Here is a 24,703-nt window from a genome sequence, read left to right on the forward strand (position 1 = left end):
CACCACACCAAGCCCCCAGCACACCATGCCCCCACCACACCATGCCCCCAACTCACCAAGCCCCCACCACACCAAGCCCCCACCACACCATGCCCCCACCACACCATGCCTCTACCACACCATGCCCCCACCACACCATGCCCCCAACTCACCAAGCCCCCACCACACCAAGCCCCCACCACATCATGCCCCTACCACACCATGCCCCCACCACACCATGCCCCTACCACACCATGCCCCCACCACACCATGCCCCTACCACACCATGCCCCAACTCACCAAGCCCCCACCACACCAAGCCCCCAGCACACCATGCCCCCACCACACCATGCCCCCAACTCACCAAGCCCCCACCACACCAAGCCCCCACCACACCATGCCCCCACCACACCATGCCTCTACCACACCATGCCCCCACCACACCATGCCCCCAACTCACCAAGCCCCCACCACACCAAGCCCCCACCACATCATGCCCCTACCACACCATGCCCCCACCACACCATGCCCCTACCACACCATGCCCCCACCACACCATGCCTCTACCACACCATGCCCCCACCACACCAAGCCCCTACCACACCATGCCCCACCACAACACACCATGCCCCACCACACCAAGCCCCTACCACACCATGCCCCCACCACACCATGCCCCCAACTCAGCAAGCCCCCACCACACCAAGCCCCTACAACAACATGCCCCCACCACACCATGCCCCTAACACACCATGCCCCCACAACACCATGCCCCTACCACACCTTGCCCCTACCACACCATGCCCCCATCACACCATGCCTCTACCACACCATGCCCCCACCACATCAAGCCCCTACCACACCATACCCCCAGCACACCACACCATGCCCCCAACACACCATGCCCCCACCACACCATGCCCCTACCACACCATGCCCCCACCACACCATGCCCCTACCACACCATGCCCCCACCACACCATGCCTCTACCACACCATGCCCCCACCACACCAAGCCCCTACCACACCATGCCCCCACCACACCACACCATAACCCCACCACTCCAAGCCCCTACCACACCATGCCCCCACAACACCATGCCACTACCACACCATGCCCCCACCGCACCATGCCCCTACCACACCATGCCCCCACCACACCATGCCCCTACCACACCATGCCCCCACAACACCATGCCCCTACCACACCATGCCCCTACCACACCATGCCCCCACCACACCATGCCCCTACCACACCATGCCCCCACCACACCATGCCTCTACCACACCATGCCCCCACCACACCATGCCCCTACCACACCATGCCCCCACCACACCAAACCATGCCCACACCACACCATGCCCCCACCACACCAAGCCCCCACCACACCATGCCCCTACCACACCATGCCCCTACCATACCATGCCACCACCACACCATGCCCCTACAACACCATGCCCTTACCACACCATGCCCCCACCACACCATGCCCCCACCACACCATGCCCCTACCACACCATGCCCCCACCACACCATGCCCCTACCACACCATGCCCCAACTCACCAAGCCCCCACCACACCAAGCCCCCAGCACACCATGCCCCCACCACACCATGCCCCCAACTCACCAAGCCCCCACCACACCAAGCCCCCACCACACCATGCCCCCACCACACCATGCCTCTACCACACCATGCCCCCACCACACCATGCCCCCAACTCACCATGCCCCCACCACACCAAGCCCCCACCACATCATGCCCCTACCACACCATGCCCCCACCACACCATGCCCCTACCACACCATGCCCCCACCACACCATGCCTCTACCACACCATGCCCCCACCACACCAAGCCCCTACCACACCATGCCCCCACCACAACACACCATGCCCCACCACACCAAGCCCCTACCACACCATGCCCCCACCACACCATGCCCCCAACTCACCAAGCCCCCACCACACCAAGCCCCCACCACATCATGCCCCTACCACACCATGCCCCCACCACACCATGCCCCTACCACACCATGCCCCCACCACACCATGCCTCTACCACACCATGCCCCCACCACACCAAGCCCCTACCACACCATGCCCCACCACAACACACCATGCCCCACCACACCAAGCCCCTACCACACCATGCCCCCACAACACCATGCCCCTACCACACCATGCCCCCACCGCACCATGCCCCTACCACACCATGCCCCCACCACACCATGCCCCTACCACACCATGCCCCCACCACACCATGCCTCTACCACACCATGCCCCCACCACACCATGCCCCCACCACACCACACCATGCCCCCACCACACCATGCCCCTACCACACCATGCCCTTACAACACCATGCCCCCACCACACCATGCCACTACCACACCATGCCCCCACCACACCATGCCCCTACCACACCATGCCCCAACTCACCAAGCCCCCACCACACCAAGCCCCCAGCACACCATTCCCCCACCACACCATGCCCCCAACTCACCAAGCCCCCACCACACCAAGCCCCCACCACACCAAGCCCCCACCACACCATGCCCCCACCACACCATGCCTCTACCACACCATGCCCCCACCACACCAAGCCCCTACCACACCATGCCCCCACCACACCACACCATGCCCCCACCACACCATGCCCCTACCACACCATGCCCCTACCATACCATGCCCCCACCACACCATGCCCCTACTACACCATGCCCTTACCACACCATGCCCCCACCACACCATGCCCCTACCACACCATGCCCCTACCACACCATGCCCCCAACTCACCAAGCCCCCACCACACCAAGCCCCCAGCACACCATGCCCCCACCACACCATGCCCCCAACTCACCAAGCCCCCACCACACCAAGCCCCCACCACACCATGCCCCACCACACCATGCCTATACCACACCATGCCCCCACCACACCATGCCCCCAACTCACCAAGCCCCCACCACACCAAGCCCCCACCACACCATGCCCCTACCACACCATGCCCCCACCACACCATGCCTCTACCACACCATGCCCCCACCACACCAAGCCCCTACCACACCATGCCCCCACCACAACACACCATGCCCCACCACACCAAGCCCCTACCACACCATGCCCCCACCGCACCATGCCCCCACCACACCATGCCTCTACCACACCATGCCCCCACCACACCAAGCCCCTACCACACCATGCCCCCACCACAACACACCATGCCCCACCACACCAAGCCCCTACCACACCATGCCCCCACCGCACCATGCCCCTACCACACCATGCCCCCACCACACCATGCCCCTACCACACCATGCCCCCACAACACCATGCCCCTACCACACCATGCCCCTACCACACCATGCCCCCACCACACCATGCCCCTACCACACCATGCCCCCACCACACCATGCTTCTACCACACCATGCCCCCACCACACCAAGCCCCTACCACACCATGCCCCCACCACACCACACCATGCCCCCACCACACCATGCCCCTACCACACCATGCCCTTACCACACCATGCCCCCACCACACCATGCCACTACCACACCATGCCCCCACCACACCATGCCCCTACCACACCATGCCCCAACTCACCAAGCCCCCACCACACCAAGCCCCCAGCACACCATGCCCCCACCACACCATGCCCCCAACTCACCAAGCCCCCACCACACCAAGCCCCCACCACACCAAGCCCCCACCACACCATGCCCCCACCACACCATGCCTCTACCACACCATGCCCCCACCACACCATGCCCCCAACTCACCAAGCCCCCACCACACCAAGCCCCCACCACACCAAGCCCCCACCACACCATGCCCCCACCACACCATGCCTCTACCACACCATGCCCCCACCACACCATGCCCCCAACTCACCAAGCCCCCACCACACCAAGCCCCCACCACACCATGCCCCCACCACACCATGCCCCCACCACACCAAGCCCCCACCACACCAAGCCCCCACCACACCATGCCCCCACCACACCATGCCCCCACTGCACCATGCCCCCACCACACCAAGCCCCCACCACACCATGCCCCCACCACACCATGCCCCCACCACACCATGCCCCCACCACACCAAGCCCCCACCACACCATGCCCCCACCACACCATGCCTCTACCACACCATGCCCCCACCACACCAAGCCCCTACCACACCATGCCCCCAACTCACCAAGCCCCCACCACACCAAGCCCCCACCACACCAAGCCCCCACCACACCATGCCCCCACCACACCATGCCCCCACCACACCAAGCCCCCACCACACCAAGCCCCCACCACACCATGCCCCCACCACACCATGCCCCCACCACACCATGCCCCCACCACACCATGCCCCCACCACACCAAGCCCCCACCACACCATGCCCCCACCACACCATGCCCCCACCACACCATGCCCCCACCACACCAAGCCCCCACCACACCATGCCCCCACCACACCATGCCTCTACCACACCATGCCCCCACCACACCAAGCCCCTACCACACCATGCCCCCACCACACCACACCATGCCCCCACCACACCATGCCCCTACCACACCAAGCCCCCACCACACCATGCCCCCACCACACCATGCCTCTACCACACCATGCCCCCACCTCACCAAGCCCCTACCACACCATGCCCCCACCACACCACACCATGCCCCCACCACACCATGCCCCTACCACACCATGCCCCTACCATACCATGCCCCCACCACACCATGCCCCTACTACACCATGCCCTTACCACACCATGCCCCCACCACACCATGCCCCTACCACACCATGCCCCTACCACACCATGCCCCCAACTCACCAAGCCCCCACCACACCAAGCCCCCAGCACACCATGCCCCCACCACACCATGCCCCCAACTCACCAAGCCCCCACCACACCAAGCCCCCACCACACCATGCCCCCACCACACCATGCCCCCACCACACCATGCCCCCACCACACCAAGCCCCCACCACACCAAGCCCCCACCACACCATGCCCCCACCACACCATGCCCCCACCACACCATGCCCCCACCACACCAAGCCCCCACCACACCATGCCCCCACCACACCATGCCCCCACCACACCATGCCCCCACCACACCAAGCCCCCACCACACCATGCCCCCACCACACCATGCCTCTACCACACCATGCCCCCACCACACCAAGCCCCTACCACACCATGCCCCCACCACACCACACCATGCCCCCACCACACCATGCCCCTACCACACCATGCCCCCACCACACCAAGCCCCTACCACACCATGCCCCCACCACACCACACCATGCCCCCACCACACCATGCCCCTACCACACCATGCCCCTACCATACCATGCCCCCACCACACCATGCCCCTACTACACCATGCCCTTACCACACCATGCCCCCACCACACCATGCCCCTACCACACCATGCCCCTACCACACCATGCCCCCAACTCACCAAGCCCCCACCACACCAAGCCCCCAGCACACCATGCCCCCACCACACCATGCCCCCAACTCACCAAGCCCCCACCACACCAAGCCCCCACCACACCATGCCCCCACCACACCAAGCCCCCACCTCACCATGTCCCTACCACACCATGCCCTTTGCATTACAAATGTCATGATGTGCATAAACTTGTCATATTTTTTTAGGAGATTGCTGGTTTCTTGCTTCCATTGGGGCTTTGACGTTCCAGAAGGACATCCTGGAACAAGTAGTACCCCTAAAGCAAAGCTTTAAAGAGGATTACTGCGGAATATTCCACTTCAGGGTAAATTACCTCAGGCTCAGTATAATATCTTTGTGAGAAATGCGTTGACCTATTGCAATAACTGTCATTCTTAAAGGGTTATTAAGTAATGAAAAGGTTCTCAGTGGTATTGAGAACAATACTGAATAATGACTCTCTCTACTTAGGCTACGTCTTTCTCTAGCCATGTAGAGAATATTCTCTGTAGGAATCATTGTTCTCTCCTCCTATCTTTCAGTTCTGGAGGTTTGGGAAGTGGGTGGACGTTGTGATCGATGACAAGCTACCAACAGTTGACGGCAGGCTCATTTTTGTTCATTCAACAACTCCCAATGAGTTTTGGCCCGCCTTGCTGGAGAAAGCCTATGCCAAGTATGTGAGCCACATCAGTTGGTTATAAAACAGTTTAACACCTCCTCGATGTAGGACTTAATGACCTGTCTTCTTCTGGCAGGGTGTGTGGCTCCTACGCAGACATGAATTTAGGGACCCCTGCAGAGGCTATGATGGACTTCACTGGAGGGGTTCACATCACATTCAAGCTCACTGACGCTCCACCAAATCTGTGGGACCTCCTGTTCAGAGCTGTCCAATCCAAATCTCTGATGGGGTGTAACACACCTCAAGGGGTGAGCAGCACTACCACCCCCTGAAACACCACGATGGCTCTTTAAACAAGCCAGTTAGTAGAGCAGAAATGTAGTGTAACTCAAAGTTAACTTGAATCATGCACTGATGTCAAGATATATGAGAATATGATAAGTTACCATGAATCATGCACTGATGTCAAGATATATGAGAATATGATAAGTTACTATGAATCATGCACTGATGTCAAGATATATGAGAATATGATAAGTTACCATGAATCATGCACCGATGTCAAGATCTATGAGAATATGATAAGTTACCATGAATCATGCACTGATGTCAAGATATATGAGAATATGATAAGTTACCATGAATCATGCACTGATGTCAAGATATATGAGAATATGATAAGTTACCATGAATCATGCACTGATGTCAAGATATATGAGAATATGATAAGTTACCATGAATCATGCACTGATGTCAAGATATATGAGAATATGATAAGTTACCATGAATCATGCACTGATGTCAAGATATATGAGAATATGATAAGTTACCATGAATCATGCACTGATGTCAAGATATATGAGAATATGATAAGTTACCATGAATCATGCACTGATGTCAAGATATATGAGAATATTAGTTCTTAAGCGTAGTTGAAGTTAAGACTTTAACATCTCTTAACCCAAGAGAGATGAAGGCTGTGTTCATATTGGGTTCTATTTTGTGACTGAAACCTCTGTTCTGTTACGGTCCAGTTACTTCACTTTATAATACCTGTAATAACCTGTGTCTATTGTTCTGTAGGAAACATCAGCAAACACGGTGGCACCCAACGGATTAGTGAGGGGTCATGCCTACACCGTCACAGGGGTTAAACAGGTACTGTATGGAACTAACAATCTGAGAGAAATGCTTTGGAGCTGATATCTTTTGGCCATATGCTCTCTTTCCTTTATTGCCAAGAAGAAACATTGTTTGCTTTGTCAGAATAGAGCCAGCTATTTGCTTTAGTTCCACCTGGAGGGAAATGGGAGAGGAAGTGTGGTATAATTCTGCCATGAACAATTTACCCTATCCCTGTGTAGCGAACATGAGTTGGACTCGTGGTCTTGTGATGAGGCAGCCTTGCCTGAGACTTCTAAATTAGTGCCAGCATTCGGTCCGCTATGGAATTCCTCTTGGTCTAATGGTCAAGATGCTGGTTTGTCCCATCGGGGACCCAGATTCATTTCCTGCTCTGAGATTACAGCTGGTGTTCATTCTGGTTTCTTCCACAGGTCATGAGCCAAGGCAGGCCAGTGAATCTGATCCGCCTCTTCAACCCCTGGGGCCGGGGAGAGTGGAAGGGAGGCTGGAGCGATAAGTATGAACTAGCTATTCACAATAGATCACTTTGTTCATTAGATTCTTCCTCAGTATTTGTAATTGTTCTGTTTTGCTGTATCAACAGTGTAGTCTACATATTTTGTTTATATATACACTACCGGTCAAAAGTTTTAGAACACCTACTCATTTAAGGGTTTTTCTTTATTTTTACTATTTTATACATTGTAAAACAATAGTGAAGACATCAACACACTCAAATAACATATATGGAATGATGTAGTAACCAAAAATCTAATCAAACATATATTTTATATTTAAGATTCTTCAAATAGACACTCTTTGCCTTGTAGACAGCTTTGCACAATCGTGGCATTCTCTCAACCAGCTTCATGAGGTAGTCACCTGGAATGCATTTCAATTACTTTCTTAAGAGTTAATTTGTGTATTTTCTTTCCTTATTAATGCATTTGAGCCAGTCAGTTGTGTTGTGACAAGGTAGTGGTGTTATACAGAAGATAGCCTTGTTTGGTAAAATACCAAGTCCATATTATCGCAAGAACAGCTCCAATAAGTAAAGAGAAACGACAGTCCATCATTATTTTAAGACATGAAGGTAAGTCAATACGGAAAATGTCAAGAACTTTGAAAGTTTCTTCAAGTTCAGTCGCAAAAACCATCAAGCGCTGTGATGAAACTGGCTCTCATGAGGACCTCCACAGGAAATGAAGACCCAGAGTTACCTCCGCTGCAGAGGATATGTTCATTCAAGTTACCAGCCTCAGAAATTGCAGCCCAAATAAATGCTTCACAGAGTTCAGACACAACTCAACCTCAACTGTTCAGAGGAGACTGTGAGTCAGGCCTTCATGGTCAAACTGCTGCAAATAAACTACTACTAAAGGACACCAATAAGAATAAGGGACTTTTTTGAGCCAAAAAAACACAAGCAATGGACATTAGACCAGTGGAAATCTGTCTGGAGTCCAAATTGGATATTTTTGGCTCCAACCATCGTGTCTTTGTAAGACACAGAGTAGGTGAACGTATGATCTCCGCATGTGTATTTCCCCACGTAAAACATGGCAGAGGAGGTGTTATGGTGTAGGGGTGCATTGCTGTTGACGATGTCTGTGATTTATTTAGAATTCTATATACACTTAACCAGAATGGCCACCACAGCATTCTGCAGTGATACACCATCCCGTCTGTTTTGCGCTTAGTGGGACTATAATTTGTTTTTCAACAGGACAATGACCCAATACACCTCCAGGCTGTGTAATGGCTATTTGACCAAGAAGGAGAGTGATAGAGTGCTGCATCAGATGACCTGGCCTCCACAATCACCCGACCTCAACACAATTGAAATGGTTTGGGATGAGTCGGACAGCAGAGTGAAGGAAAACCAGCCAACAAGTGCTCAGCATATGTGGGAACTCCTTCAAGATTGTTGGAAAAGCATTCCAGGTGAAGCTGGTTGAGAGAATGCCAAGAGTGTGCAAAGCTGTCATTAAGGCAAAGTGTGGCTGTTTGAAGAATCTAAAATCTAAAATATATTTTGATTTGTTTCACACTTTTTTTGGTTACTACATGATTCCATGTTTTATTTTATAGTCTTGATGTCTTCACTATTATTCTACAATGTAGAAAACATTTTTAAAAAAAGAAATTATTAGGTGTTATAAAACTTTTGACTGGTAGTGTCCAGAGCCTATTCTCTGGAGCCACTAACTAACCAGTGGCCTTACCGCATCCAAACTATTGACATGTTTGTACTTCAATCAGGTCTTCCATGTGGCAAACAGTGAGTCCTGACGATCGGAAGATGTGTCTGTCAGTGAAAGAGGATGGGGAATTCTGGTAAACTATATTATAATGCAGAAATGTGTTTTGCAGACCATGTCAATATTTTGTTGTAAGCGATTAACACATACAGTGTCAGTACAAGTCTATACTGATATTTCAATACCAGAACCAATTCACAATTTTGGTTGTCTTCTCAGGATGACAATGGAAGACTTCTGTAGGCACTTCACAGATGTGACTATCTGCTGTATGTGCCCTGATTTTCTCGACGGCAGCTCTAAAGGTCTTTGGACACACTCCTTACATGATGGCAGATGGGTTGCTGGAACCACTGCTGGAGGTTGCATGAATTTCCCAGGTAAATCTTACCTTGATTGACACGGAAATACATGCAGTTCATGAATTTCCCAGGTAAATCTTACCTTGATTGACACGGAAATATATGCAGTTCATGAATTTCCCAGGTAAATCTTACCTTGATTGAAACGGAAATATATGCAGTTCATGAATTTCTCAGGTAAATCTTACCTTGATTGACACGGAAATATATGCAGTTCATGAATTTCCCAGGTAAATCTTACCTTGATTGACACGGAAATATATGCAGTTCATGAATTTCTCAGGTAAATCTTACCTTGATTGACACGGAAATATATGCAGTTCATGAATTTCCCAGGTAAATCTTACCTTGATTGAAAGGTTTTGCTTTCATCAAGGAATTATTTGCAGTTGATGACTGTAAATGACCAGAATTTACCGTCTACATGTCCATATTTTTTTGTCTCCCAGACTGTTTCTGGACCAATCCCCAGTATCGGGTGAAGATCGAGGGATTAGACAGGGACTGCTCTGAGACACAGGGTGACAACAACATGTTGGTGTCTCTGATGCAGAAGCCTGACAAGAGAAACAGACGCCTGGTCAAAAGTCTCCACATCGGCATCAACATCTTCGAGGTCAGCGCCCTTCTTTGGTGTACGCCTTTTGTTATGTTATATACTGTAGTTTATCTCAACTTTATCCCCAAAAAACATGTACAGATTGAAGCAAAGATACATGCTTCCTCTGAGGACTTTGTTTCAGGTAGCACTGTTATTGTGCCATAAACTGTCGTGTCAGTAGTTAAACGGGAGATCTCTTTGTAAGGTCCTCTTACGTATGTTGGCACTGTGCAGTTCTCAATGCAAATATGCCCATTTGTGAACCTACATGTAGGATGTTATCCCAGAACAATACATTCAACTGGCCCAGGTATGCTATTGTTCCTGCAATTTAATTGTCTTTGTTTTACTTTCTAACAGGTGCCTGCCCAAGTAAGTAACTTTTAAACATACATTTCACAAATGACGTTCTAAAAGTTAGAGCGGCCACGAGACTCTCTGGCCAATATAATGGATCATCACATGTGGTAGAAATGGCTTCAAGGTCCAGATTTGAATTGGAAATGATCTGCAGCCTTATGTAAAACATTCTATGATTGTGATCTCAGTTCAAAGGACAGAGGGGGAAGTTTCCTGCCGTCTTCTTCAACAACAATGTGCCTGTCGCCCAAACTAAGAACTACCTGAATGCTCGAACAGTGGTGGTGTTCTCCAGGCTGAAACCTGGTGAATACCTGATCGTGCCATCAGCCTTCAACCCAAATGAAACCGCCTCCTTCATCTTGTCCATCCTCTCCAAGGTGGAGACCCACATCCAGTGAGCACAGCTCCTCCCCATTCATAATAAAGGGGTTGTTTATTCAAGGTACATCATTTCATATTGGTTTCCTTACAAACAAAGTTAGTTTAAGATGATTCGGACATAAAGCGTGAAAAATATATCCAAAGCATGGATTGCGGTCCTAGCTTATCCATAGATTGCTTTCGGGGAAACCAATACGGAATTTTGTAACTTGGGTGAACTATAATTAATGTCACATATTTTTTACAGTCAGTGATCATAGCAAATATTAGGACTGGGATTCAATCTGTTTGCGCCTGTAAACAATGCACCAAAGGTCATTTTCAATTGAGCCAATATCTGCAATGTTTTACTGTGAATGCAATCTCTGCGAACGCTGTAGCTTTGACTTTAAAATCTGCATTATCACCAACCCGCGATGAGATTGAATCCTGGGCTGAGTTTCACTATCATTTATGTTTTCCTAACAGAAACAAAACAGTGTTCATTTTTTTCCTCAGTGAAAACTCAAATGACCAAGATATTGTGGAAATCCCAAAGGTATTTAAGGAAAACCTTATTTCATCCCACATGTAGATATGTAGATATTGAGGAAATCCCCAAGGTATTTAAGGAAAACCTTATTTCATCCCACATGTAGATATGTAGATATTGAGGGAATCCCCAAGGTATTTAAGGAAAACCTTATTTCATCCCACATGTAGATATGTAGATATTGAGGGAATCCCCAAGGTATTTAAGGAAAACCTTATTTCATCCCACATGTAGATATGTAGATATTGAGGGAATCCCCAAGGTATTTAAGGAAAACCTTATTTCATCCCACATGTAGATATGTAGATATTGAGGAAATCCCCAAGGTATTTAAGGTGAACCGTGTATTTTTTTATCTATCTTCTGATATTGTCTTCCTTTTTAATGTCTTATATTTCTTTCTTTTTTTAGCCCATGCCTACTCACAATAGAGCAGATATGGACAACAAACAAACTCTGTTTCGGCAATATTCTGATCAGGCAAGTTCCCAGCATGTTTCATTTGAACACAAAACAAGGCCATGTGAACTTAAAACACAAAAACGAATAAAAAGTGTAGCATTTGAGAATATTACTACTTTTTAACTATTGTTAAACTATACTATACTATATTATTATATATATATATATATATAATAATATGTGTTTTATTTTCACTGAAAAGTTTGAGGAGGTGGATGCTGAACAGCTTCAGAGGATTCTACATGAAACTCTCCTCCAAGGTATGTAGAGAGAAAATCGATCACCATGGAGATTCCCAGTCATTTGTCACCAAAAGCAGGAGTTTGAACAGACATACATTAGTTGTGATGAGATTGGAATCACACACAAGGATACGGTGGGTGTTTGGTGAGCAATGTGTTGCTTGGTGGAATCTGTAGGATTTTTTAAAAATGTGCCAGCCTTTTTCCCATTTTACACAGGATATGCAAAGAAAACTCAAGGCTTCAGCTTGGAGTCCTGTCGCAGCATGGTGGCCTTAATGGATGTATCCTTCATGAGCTTAGTGACAGTCTCCCATTACGCTTTCTGTTGTGAAACATCTTGAACAGTACATTGTTCAAAACTCCCATGTAGCAGTAAAATCTGTGAATGAATGTAGAAGTTTTTGCAATGACCCTTAGGCGCTGTTTATAGCTGGTGCTAACATGCACCCTTTGTCCTGATTGTTTCTACATCCTGATTGTGCCCACCTTTGTAGACAGGTATACAGTCGTGGCCAAAAGTTTTGAGAATGACGCAAATATTAATTTTCACAAAGTCTGCTGCCTCAGTTTGTATGATAGAAATTTGCATATACTCCAGAATGTTATGAAGATTGATCAGGTGAATTGAAATTAATTGCAAAGTCCCTCTTTGCCATGCACATGAACTGAATCCCCCCAAAACATTTCCACTGCATTTCAGCCCTGCCACAAAAGGACCAGCTGACATCATGTCAGTGATTCTCTCGTTAACACAGGTGTGAGTGTTGACGAGGACAAGGCTGGAGATCACTCTGTCATGCTGATTGAGTTTGAATAACAGGCTGGAAGCTTCAAAAGGAGGGTGGGGCTTGGAATCATTGTTCTTCCTCTGTCAACCATGGTTACCTGCAAGGAAACACGTGCCGTCATCATTGCTTTGCACAAAAAGGGCTTCACAGGCAAGGATATTGCTGCCAGTAAGATTGCACCTAAATCAACCATTTATCGGATCATCAGGAACTTCTAGGAGAGCGGTTCAATTGTTGCCAAGAAGGCTTCAGGGCGCCCAAGAAAGTCCAGCAAGCGCCAGGACCGTTTCCTAAAGTTGATTCAGCTGCTGGATCGGGGCACAACCAGTACAGAGCTTGCTCAGGAATGGCAGCAGGCAGGTGTGAGTCCATTTGCACGTGTAACAGTATAACTTTAGACCGTCCCCTCGCCCATACCGGGCGCAAACCAGGGACCCTCTGCACACATCAACAACAGTCACCCACGAAGCATCGTTACCCATCGCTCCACAAAAGCCGCGGCCCTTGCAGAGCAAGGGGAACAACTACTTCAAGGTCTCAGAGCAAGTGACGTCACCGAGCAAAATGTTATTTAGCGCGAACACCGCTAACTAGCTAGCCATTTCACATCCGTTACACTCACCCCCCTTTTGACCTCCTCCTTTTCCACAGAAACCAGTGATCTGGGTCAACAGCATCCATGTCACAGTATAACTTTAGACCGTCCCCTCGCCCATACCGGGCGCGAACCAGGGACCCTCTGCACACATCAACAACAGTCACCCACGAAGCATCGTTACCCATCGCTCCACAAAAGCCGCGGCCCTTGCAGAGCAAGGGGAACTACTACTTCAAGGTCTCAGAGCAAGTGACGTCACCGATCGAAATGCTATTTAGCGCAAACACCGCTAACTAGCTAGCCATTTCACATCCGTTACACACGCACAGTGAGGCGAAGACTTTTGGAGGATGGCCTGGTGTCAAGAAGGGCAGCAAAGAAGCCACTTCTCTCCAGGAAAAACATCAAGGACAGACTGATATTCTGCAAAAGGTACAGGGATTGGACTGCTGAGGACTGGGGTAAAGTCATTTTCTGGATCTGGACAGTGATCAGGAAAAAAAGCATCAATATTTTGGGTCCATGGCCAGGAAACTCCCCAGACCTTAATCCCATTGAGAATAATTTAAATCAGAATTATAACGCCTTCTTAAATAATTGACATGTGGCACCATTGACTTATGACATCAATATGTGTTTTAAAATAAATAACTGCAGATTATTTGGAAAGACTATCAGTGAAATAATTAGTCTACAGGTAGGGACCAGGAAATCTGGTCTCAATGCAGAGTGGACAGATAAGAGACAATACCATTCCACTGGGCACAAACTGGATAAATCAACATCATTTGTCAACGTATTGTGACGCGGAATCTATGTGGAAAATACATTGGATTTTTTTTTAAAAGTTAGTTATTTTGAGGGTCAAATTATGTCATCATGGTGACCAAATTTCCACAGGATTATGTCATCATGGTGACCAAATTTCCACAGGATTATGTCATCATGGTGACCAAATTTCCACAGGATTATGTCATCATGGTGACCAAATTTCCACAGGATTATGTCATCATGGTGAACAAATTTCCACAGGATTATGTCATCATGGTGACCAAATTTCCACAGGATTATGTCATCATGGTGACCAAATTTCCACAGGATTATGTCATCATGGTGACCAAATTTCCACAGGATTATGTCATCATGGTGACCAAATTTCCACAGGATTATGTCATCATGGTGAACAAATTTCCACAGGATTATGTCATCATGGTGACCAAATTTCCACAGGATTATGTCATCATGGTGACCAAATTTCCACATAGACAAACCTTATATACAATATTTTGAATTTGTTTTCATAAAAAAAAAAAGTCAGATCTTCAATGTAATATCCACTAATACAAAAAAAAACAATAGGCTGGGCAGCACCTCCTACTGGAGAGTTGATCTATCTACAGCTACCCATTGGTCTACCATTAAGGGTTATAACCAAGCCCTGCTTATCAAATCAGATTTTATTGGTTGTGTATACTGATTTTGCAACGTTATCACGTGTGCCGCAAAATGCTTGTGTTCCTAGCTCCAACAGTGCAGTAATACCTAACAATACACGCAGACCCCAAAACATAAAGAAAGGAACTAAGAGTCAGAGTCCAGAATATAAATATATATGTACACATTTGTTACGTCACAGCCTTATTCTAAAATTGATTAAATAAAAACATTTCCTCAGCAATCTACTCACAATACCCCATAATGACAAAGCAAAAACACATTCTTAGTAATTTTTGCTATTAAAAAATAATAATAAAAAATAAAAAAACGATTTACATAACTATTCAGACCCTTTGTTATGAGACTCGAAATTGAGCTCAGGTGCATCCTGTTTCCATTGAACATCCTTGAGATCTTTCTACAACTTGATTGGAGTCCAGCTGTGGTAAATTCAATTGATTTGACATGATTTGGAAAGGCACACACCTGTCTATATAAGTTCCCACAGTTGACAGTGCATGTCGGCTACCAGCTGGTACTCTACCTTGCACCCTAGAGACTGCTGCCCTGTGTACATAGTCATTGAACACTGGCCACTTTAATAATGTTTACATACTGTTTTACCCACTTCATATGTGTATACTGTATTCTAGTCAAGGCTCATCCAATAAAACTATTCATACAGTGGCTTGCGAAAGTATTCACCCCCCTTGGCATTTTTCTATTGTGTTGCCTTACAACCTGGAATTAAAATAGATTTTTTTGTGGGGGGTTGCATTTGATTTACACAACATGCCTACCACTTTGAAGATGCAAAATAGTTTTTATTGCGAAACAAACAAGAAATAAGACAAAAAAAACTGTACTTGAGTGTGCATAATTATTCTCCCCCCCCCCATCCATCATTCCTTCAATTCTGACCAGTTTCCCAGTCCCTGATGATGAAAAGCATCCCCACACCATGATGCTGCCACCACCATGGTTCACTGTGGGGATGGTGGTCTCGGGGTGATGAGAGGTGTTGGGTTTGCGCAGACATAGCCTTTTCCTTGATGGCCAAAAAGCTCAATTTTAGTCTCATCTGACCAAAGTACCTTCTTCATTATGTTTGGGGAGTCTCCCAAACACCAAACGTGTTTGCTTATTTTTCCTTTAAGCAATGGCTTTTTTCTGGCCACTCTTTCATAAAGCCAAGCTCTGTGGATTGTACGGCTTAAAGTGGTCCTACGGACAGATACTCCAATCTCCGCTATAGAGCTTTGCAACTCCTTCAGGGTTATCTTTGGACTCTTTGTTGCCTCTCTGATTAATGCCCTCCATGCCTGGTCCGTGAGTTTTGGTGGGCTGCCCTCTCTTGGCAGGTTTGTTGTGGTGCCATTTTCTTTCCGTTTATTAATAATGGATTTTATTGTGCTCCGTGGGATGTTCGAAGTTGTGGATATTTTTTTTATAACCCAACCCTGATCTGTACATCCCCTCAACTTTGTCCCTGACCTGTTTGGAGAGCTCCTTGGTCTTCATGGTGCCGCTTGCTTGGTGATGCCCCTTACTTAGTGGTGTTGCAGACTCTGGACCTTTCAGAACAGGTGTATATATACTGAGATCATGTGACAGATCATGTGACACTTAGATTGCACACAGGTGGACTTTATTTAACTAATTATGTGACTTCTGAAGGTAATTGTTTCCACCAGATCTTATTTAGGGGTTTCGTATCAAAGTGGGTGAATACATATGCACGCACCACTTTTCTGTTTTTTATTTTAGATCATTTTTTGAAACAAGTTATTTTTTAAATTTCACTTCACCAATTTGGACTATTTTGTGTATGTCCATTACATGAAATCCAAATTAAAACCCATTTAAATTACAGGTTGTAATGTAACAAATTAGGAAAAATGCCAAGGGGGATGAATACTTTTGCACGGCACTGCAGTTAGTTCCACCAACATAAAAAAGACCACATAACTAAACATATGGCTTTAGCCCATTACAGGGCAAAATGTACAGACTTTTTATACTTTGCCTTTGTAGATTTCCTTAACCATTCCTTCTCCAGACATCAATCACTGGAAAACTGAACAGTTCTGAATTTCTACATCTATGGAGAAAAGTTACCGTGTACAAGGTAAATTAATTAGCAAGTGTGGTAAAAGGTTATTAAACAACTAATTACAGCCTCCCGGGTGGCGCAGTGGTCTAAGGCCAGTGACAGGCCCTGAGACTCTGGGTTTGAGCACAGGCTCTGTCGCAGCCGGCCGCGACCGGGAGGTCCATGGGGCGACGCACAATTGGCCCAGCGTCGTCCGGGTTAGGGAGGGTTTGGCCTGTAGGAATATCCTTGTCTCATTGCGCACTAGCGACTCCTGTGGCGGGCCGGGTGCAGTGCACGCTGACCAGGTCGCTAGGTGCACTGTGTTTCCTCCGACACATTGGTGCGGCTGGCTTCCAGCTTGGATGCCCGCTGTGTTAAGAAGCAGTGCGGCTTGTTTGGGTTGTGTTTCGGAGGACGCATGACTTTCGATCTTCGTCTCTCCCGAGCCCATACCTGAGTTGTAGTGATGAGACAAGATAGTAACTACTAAAAACAATTGGGGAGAAAAATTGGGGAGAAAAAAAGGGGGTAAAATTAATTAAAATAAACAAACAAACAAAAAAAATTACAATTTTTTCCAGAATACCTGAAAATATTCATATTTTTTTATATCTTCCAGGATATCTTCTTACGTTCAGATGTGAACCGTTCCGGAATGTTGTCATTGAGTCAACTGAGGAACGCAATCATGGCTGCAGGTAACTTCTGGCTAGACCAACAAACAGGGCCTGCCACTGACCTTAGATAACCGTACCTGCTTACAGGGTACTCATGTAAAAAAAAATGGCCACCTAACTAGCAATCTCCGACTGACATCAACGCATGACTGAAGAGTTAGGACTGTCAAATTAGGATGACCAGATGGATTAAAGTAACCTCTGCCGTTACGACTAAACAGCAGTCTGTTTGCTGCTCAATAGTTTAAAGTTTAAAGGTTTTTTATTAGTCGCATGTATACAGGATACACATGGTATACACCGTCCAATGAAATGCTTAGTTGCAGGTTCTTTCTCTACCATACAACAATAATAAGAAATAATAAAGGATAAGAATACCAACATGAAAGTAAATGGTTCAGTAGAATAGAGTAAACAGTTTAGCATAAAGAGTATAATACAGGAAGGCACAATTTATAGTCCAATATTTACACGTGGTTTGGGGAAGGAGGAATTGGGGGAGGGCAAGTGTTTAATTTGTGCAGTAATTAGTATTTAGCAATCATAATAAGAGTCTGGTCGCATGTGATGTGTGTGTAGCGTGTGTGTGTGTATCGTGTCTGTTTGTGTGTGTGTGTGTGTGTGTGTGTGTGTGTGTGTGTGTGTTTGTGTGTGTGTGTGTGTGTGCGCGTGCATGAGTGAGTACTTGTGTTCTACGGTGCGGAGAATCAGAGCAGGTGGCCAGTCCTGTTAGGGTTAGAATCAGAGCAGGTGGTCAGTCCTGTTAGGGTTAGAATCAGAGCAGGTGGTCAGTCCTGTTAGGGTTAGAATCAGAGCAGGTGGTCAGTCCTGTTAGGGTTAGAATCAGAGCAGGTGGTCAGTCCTGTTAGGGTTAGAATCAGAGCAGGTTGTCAGTCCTGTTAGGGTTAGAATCAGAGCAGGTGGTCAGTCCTGTTAGGGTTAGAATCAGAGCAGGTGGTCAGTCCTGTTAGGGTTAGAATCAGAGCAGGTGGTCAGTCTTGTTAGGGTTAGAATCAGAGCAGGTGGTCGGTCCTGTTAGGGTTAGAATCAGAGCAGGTGGTCAGTCCTGTTAGGGTTAGAATAAGAGCAGGTGGTCAGTCCAGTTAGAGCTAGAATCATAGCGAATGGTCAGTCTAGTTCAAGTGTTCAGCAGTCTGATGGCTCGTAGATACCAACAGGCTCTGAGACAGTTTATATCAGACCTCATGCTCTGATACCATCTGCCTGACGGTAAGGGAGAGAACAGCTCGTGGTTGGGGTGTATGGGGTCCTTGATGATGCTTACTCAGGCAACTTTTCGAGTAGATGTCCTGGATGGGTGGGCGCACGGTCCCAGTGATGTACTGAGCAGTCTTCATCACCCGCTGGAGGGCCTTGCAGTCATGGACTGAGCTATTCCCGCACTAGGCCATGATGCAACCAGGTCACGATGCTGTCAATGGTGCAGAGGTTGAATTTGGAGAGAAGCTAAGGTGGCATACCACATATCTTCAACAGCCTAAGGAAGTAGAGACGCTGTTGCTCCCTCTTGACAAGAGTGGTGGTGTCCATGTCAAGTGCTCTGTGATGTGGATAATGAGGAACTTAAAACTTCAGACTCTCTCTACTGCATTCCCGTTGATGTGGATTGGGGCATGTTCCCTCCTCTGCTTCCTGTAGTCAACAATCAACTCCTTTGTTTTTCTGACATTGAGGGAGAGGTTGTTGTCCTGGCACCACAATGCCAGTTCACTTACCTCCTTCCTATAGGCTGACTTGTCGTTGTTGGTTATCAGGTCTACAACCGTGGGGTCATCAGCAACCTTATGATGGAGTTGGTGTCGTGCAAAGTCACACAGTGGGTGAACAGGGAGAGACAGTGTGGAGGAAGTGTTGCTTCCAATCGTTACAGACTGTGGTCTGCCCATCAAGAAATCCAGGATCCAGTTGTGTTGGTTGTTATCCAGACCCTGAGCTCTGAGCTTCGTGTCGAGTTTGGAGGTAGAAATAGTGTTGAATGCTGAACTATAGTCAATGAACAGCATTCTCACGTAGGTGTTTCTCTTGTCCAGATGTGTTACAGCCGCGTGAATAGCGATGGACATGGCATCTTCTGTGGATCTGTTGGAGTGGTAGGCTAATTAGAGTGGATCCAGTGTGCATGGCATGCTGGCTTTGATGTGGACCATTTACCAGCCTCTCAGATCACTTCATTAGGACTGGGGTGAGAGCAACAGGGTGATAGTCATTGGGCACCTTGTTTTTCTTGGGCACTGGGACGATGGTGGTCTCCTTGAAGCAAGGTGGGCAATACAGCCTTGGACAGGGACAGGTTGAAGATGTCCGAGAAGACCCCTGCCCAGTGGTCAACACACTCTGAGGACGAGGCCAGGGATGCCTTTTGGGCCGGGGGCTTTGTGAGTATTCAGTCTTTTGCGGAGTTTTCCTCACATCAGCCTCGGTGAGAGAAAAACCCTGGTTGTTCGGAGCAGCGAGAGTCTTCCTGAATGGCTCGGTATTGACTGCCTCGAAGCGAGCAGAGTCTTCCTGGATGGCTCGGTATTGACTGCCTCGAAGCAAGCATAGAATGTTTTAAGCTTGTCTGGGAGGGAGGCAAAAATGTCTAAAAACCTATTTTCACTTTGTCATTATAGGGTATTGTGTGTAGATTGATGTGGATTGTATTTTAAAGCTGTAATGTAACAAATGTGTAAAAAGTCAAGGGGTGTGAATACTTTCCGAATGCACTGTATATTCCCCAATGTCGATGGATGAGACATGGGTGGATGAGTCTTTGAACATATTCCAATCAGTATTCTCAAAACAGTCCTACATCATTTTTTCTTGTGGGGCAGGATACATGTTGGTGATATGTCTATTACATTTTGTTTATTTGAAATGTGCTTGGTTAAAATCATCTGTGACAATAAACACTGCTTCCAGGGAGAGGACTTTTGCTGGCTAATGATCTTGTATAGGTCGCTGAGTGCCAACCCTGGTGTTTGTACACAGCTTTAATAACACACGTGAATTCCCTTGGCATATAGTGGGGTCAGTATTTTAACATTTTAACATCAGAAACTCCATGTCGGATGAACGTGAGCTCGAGATCTTTTCAACTTCGATACACCAGGAATTGTTGACGAGGAAACATACCCCTAACCTTACTCTCAACAGAAGCTGCCGCTCGATCGCTATGGAAAATTGAAAAGTTGTCTGGTTGAATAGCAGAGTTGAGTGTAACGTCCATAAGCCACATCTCTGTAAAAACAAAGACACAGCATTCCCTGATGTCCCTCCGCGATTGAAGCCTTGCTCTGAGTTCAAAGTTTATTTTCCAGCGATTGGACATTACTCATCAGGATGCTAGGAAGAGGAGGACATGTAGCCAGTGTTTACAGCCTAGCTTGGAGTCCCCCAGTGATTGGACATTAGTCATCGGGATACTAGGAAGAGGAGGACATGTAGCCAGTGTTTACATACTAGCTTGGAGTCCCCCAGCTATTAGACACTATTCATCAGGATACTAGGAAGAGGAGGACATGTAGCCAGTCTTTCTAGCTTGGGATCCCCCTCTTCTTCGTCACCAGCAGGTAAACCCATGTGTGGGTAACAAAGGAGCGAATGTAATATAGAGATAGAGATAAAAGTGTGTAGCTTCCGATTTCATGATCCATAAGGCTTTTTCGTTCCTAGAAAATTATTACGCAAACATTCTGAGCCAGAAACAATGGAGTAATTAATGTAAGAATAGCAATAAAAAAAAGCAAAGTTGAGCAGGAACCGTCAAGACACACGTCCTCCTCCGGGCCGACATCTTAATACCTGTGAAATAACTGTGGCATAAAAGTGTGAGGTCTGTCTGTCCTCCACAGGGGTCAGGCTGAGTGACGGTCTGTTGAACCTCATTGCCCTGCGCTACGGTGGATCTTCTGGAAACATCAGCCTGGAGAGTTTCATCAGCCTCGTTCTACGCGTGGACCGCATGGCCAGTAAGTCCACAACTAAAATAAAAAGGAGACCAATTTTTTTATTTCGCTGGGATTTTAAATTTTCCATCAGTGGCATTCTAATGAGCGTATACAGTTAGGCTTTCATGGCACTCACAGGATCATCCTAATTAGTTTGCAGGATGAGTGTTTGAAGCCATGGCCTTTGTATTATTTAAAGAAATTGTAAATAGTGTAATTCATGCCCCTTTCAACAGAAATATTCAGACAACTCAACGAGGGAGGGGCCATATCTCTTCGAGACAATGAGGTAATAAACTGTTCATAATTCACCAGGGACTTTCAACTCTGATCCTGCAGTACGAGGTGTACGGGCTTTCACTCCAGCCCTGCAGTAACACACCTGATTCAGTAAATCACGGTCCAGACTGAAGACCATAATTGGCTAAACATTTTGCATCAGGTGTGTTAGTTCTAGGCTGTGCTGGGCTGGAACAACAGCCCTAAAGCCTTGCTTCGATTGGTCTAAATCGCAGCAAACCTTCCGATGATTGATTGTAAACATAAAACGTTGCCTTAAACCAAAGGTCACTGGTGTGTGCAAGTAGCATATTCTTATCTGAGAGATGTGAAGATTGTGCAAAACTGTCGTCAAGACAACTAAAAAAGGGTGGCTATTTGAAGAATCTGAAATATAATATATATCTTGATTTGTTTAACACTTTCTTGGCCACTACGTGATTTCGTATGTGTTATTTCATAGTTGTGATGTCTTCGTTATTATTCTACAATGTAGAAAATAGTGAAAATAAAGAAAAACCCTTTAATGAGTACAGTAGGTATCCAAACTTTTGGCTGGTACTGCATATACACATCCTTTCAAAATAATGGACTAAGCGATTCCAGCCACAACCGTTGCTGACCGGTGTATACAATTGAGCACACAGCCATAAAATCTCCATAGACAAACATTGGCAGTAGAATGGCCCGTACTGAAGAGCTCAGTTACTTTCAACACGTGGCACTATTAAAAGGATGCCACCTTTTCAACAAGTCAATTTGTCAAATTTCTGCCCTGCTTGAGCTTCCCCGGTCAACTGTAAGTGCTGTTATTGTGAAGTGGAAATGGCTAAGAGTAACAATGGCTCATAGAACGGTACCGCCGAGTACTGAAGCCTGTAAAAAATAGTCTGTCCTTAGTTGCAACATCAGCACGAGAACTGGTCGTTGGGAGCTTCGTGAAATGGGTTTCCATGGCCGAGCAGCCGCACACAAGCCTAAGATCACCATGCGCTATACCAGGCGTCGGCTGGAGTGGTGTTAAGCTAGTCGCCATTGGAAACGTGTTCTCTGGAGTGATAAATCACCCTTTAATCAATCACATTAATTTATAAAGCCCTTTTTACATCAGCAGATGGCACAAAGTTGTTAAACAAAAACCCAACCTAAAACTCAAAACAGCAAGCAAGCAATGCAACGCATCTAGCAAGTCCGAAGGGCGAATCGGTGCTTGGCGGATTCCAGTAGAACGCTTCCTGCCCCAGTGCATAGTGCCAACTGTAGAATTCGGGGGAGGAGGAATAATGCTCTGGGGCTGTTTGCCATGGATCGGACTTGGCCCCTTTGTTCCAATGAAGGGAAATATTAACGCTACAGCATACAATGATATTCTAGACTATTCTGTGCTTCCAACTTTGTAGCAACAGTTTGGGGAAGACCCTTTCCTGTTTCAGCATGACAATGCCCACTTACACAAAGCGAGGTCCATACAGAAATTGTTTGTAAGTGTGGAAGAACTTGACTGGCCTGTACAGAACCCTGACCTCAACTGACCTTTACTTACAGAACCCTGACCTTTAACCTTAATTTAACTAGGCAAGTCGGTTAAGAACAAATTCTTATTTACAATGAAGGCCTAGGAACAGTGGGTTAACTGCCTTGTTCAGGGGTAGAATGACAGATTTTTACCTTGTCAGCTTGGGGATTTGATCTAGCACCCTTTCAGTTACTGGCCCAATGCTCTAACCACTCGGCTACCTGCCGCCCCATATACAAATCCTTCTCATAAGAGTGGAGGCTGTTACAGCAGCAAAGTGGGGGGGACCAACTCCATATTAATGCCCATGATTTTGGAATGAGATGTTCGACAGATCAGGTGTCCACATACTTTTGGTCACGTAGTGTAAGAACCTGAAATACACTGTCTGAGATGCAGTTATCCAGGAAAACTTTATCAATGTGTTAAGATGTCATTTCATTGTTTCTATTTTATATGACTAAAGAACGTGTTAGTCAAATCTCATTGTTGTTTTTTCCTTCCTTTTTCTTCCAGTGGATGTACATTACTATGTATGCATAAACAACAGACCAAATAGGATGGACAGAAGACCGTTAGAATAAGTAAGGTTTGAAAAAGTTCTACGGCGGTGCTTTGCTGGACAAATCAATAAACTTCTCCGTGACAATTTCAGAGTATTTCGTTGCACTTAAAAAAACTTGATAGGGCATCTTGATTAATAATCCTGCAGCACCTTCTTTTGCACCAAACCACACGCTTGTCTTTTCTTACGAGCACTGACTTTGATGATAGCTACTTTAAGGTAGAAATGTATTTAGGCTACTATGACTGATGTGTGGTTGTCTCCCCTCGCCACCTTAATAAGATGGATGCACTAACTGTAAGTCTGATAAAGGACTAAACGCCGTCATGAAGGCAAAGGATTGCTACTTTGAAGAATGTCAAATAGAAAATATATTTTGATTTGTTTAACACTTTTGTGG

The 24,703-nt window shown here is 47.1% G+C and overlaps 1 protein-coding gene across 1 annotated transcript in view; it reads left to right on the plus strand.

Annotated features, from left to right (window-relative positions):
- The window catches only part of LOC110505912 (calpain-1 catalytic subunit), a 30,411-nt gene extending 6,024 nt beyond the window's left edge, over window positions 1–24,387 (plus strand). Inside the window, exons 4-22 of the mRNA XM_036962641.1 lie at window positions 5,648–5,766; window positions 5,984–6,117; window positions 6,200–6,374; window positions 7,150–7,224; window positions 7,623–7,708; window positions 9,454–9,528; window positions 9,672–9,832; window positions 10,264–10,430; window positions 10,776–10,787; window positions 10,964–11,172; window positions 11,658–11,697; window positions 12,103–12,171; window positions 12,356–12,413; window positions 12,615–12,679; window positions 17,281–17,349; window positions 17,936–18,014; window positions 21,848–21,964; window positions 22,180–22,232; window positions 24,255–24,387. Coding sequence (XP_036818536.1) covers window positions 5,648–5,766; window positions 5,984–6,117; window positions 6,200–6,374; window positions 7,150–7,224; window positions 7,623–7,708; window positions 9,454–9,528; window positions 9,672–9,832; window positions 10,264–10,430; window positions 10,776–10,787; window positions 10,964–11,172; window positions 11,658–11,697; window positions 12,103–12,171; window positions 12,356–12,413; window positions 12,615–12,679; window positions 17,281–17,349; window positions 17,936–18,014; window positions 21,848–21,964; window positions 22,180–22,232; window positions 24,255–24,281 — 1,790 coding nt within the window. The 3' untranslated portion in view covers window positions 24,282–24,387. The remainder of the gene's footprint in view (window positions 1–5,647; window positions 5,767–5,983; window positions 6,118–6,199; window positions 6,375–7,149; window positions 7,225–7,622; window positions 7,709–9,453; window positions 9,529–9,671; window positions 9,833–10,263; window positions 10,431–10,775; window positions 10,788–10,963; window positions 11,173–11,657; window positions 11,698–12,102; window positions 12,172–12,355; window positions 12,414–12,614; window positions 12,680–17,280; window positions 17,350–17,935; window positions 18,015–21,847; window positions 21,965–22,179; window positions 22,233–24,254) is intronic.
- Window positions 24,388–24,703: the final 316 nt, after the last annotated feature.

This window comes from Oncorhynchus mykiss, chromosome 25 (genome assembly GCF_013265735.2).
Source record: "Oncorhynchus mykiss isolate Arlee chromosome 25, USDA_OmykA_1.1, whole genome shotgun sequence".
NCBI classification, from domain to species: Eukaryota; Metazoa; Chordata; class Actinopteri; order Salmoniformes; family Salmonidae; genus Oncorhynchus; species Oncorhynchus mykiss.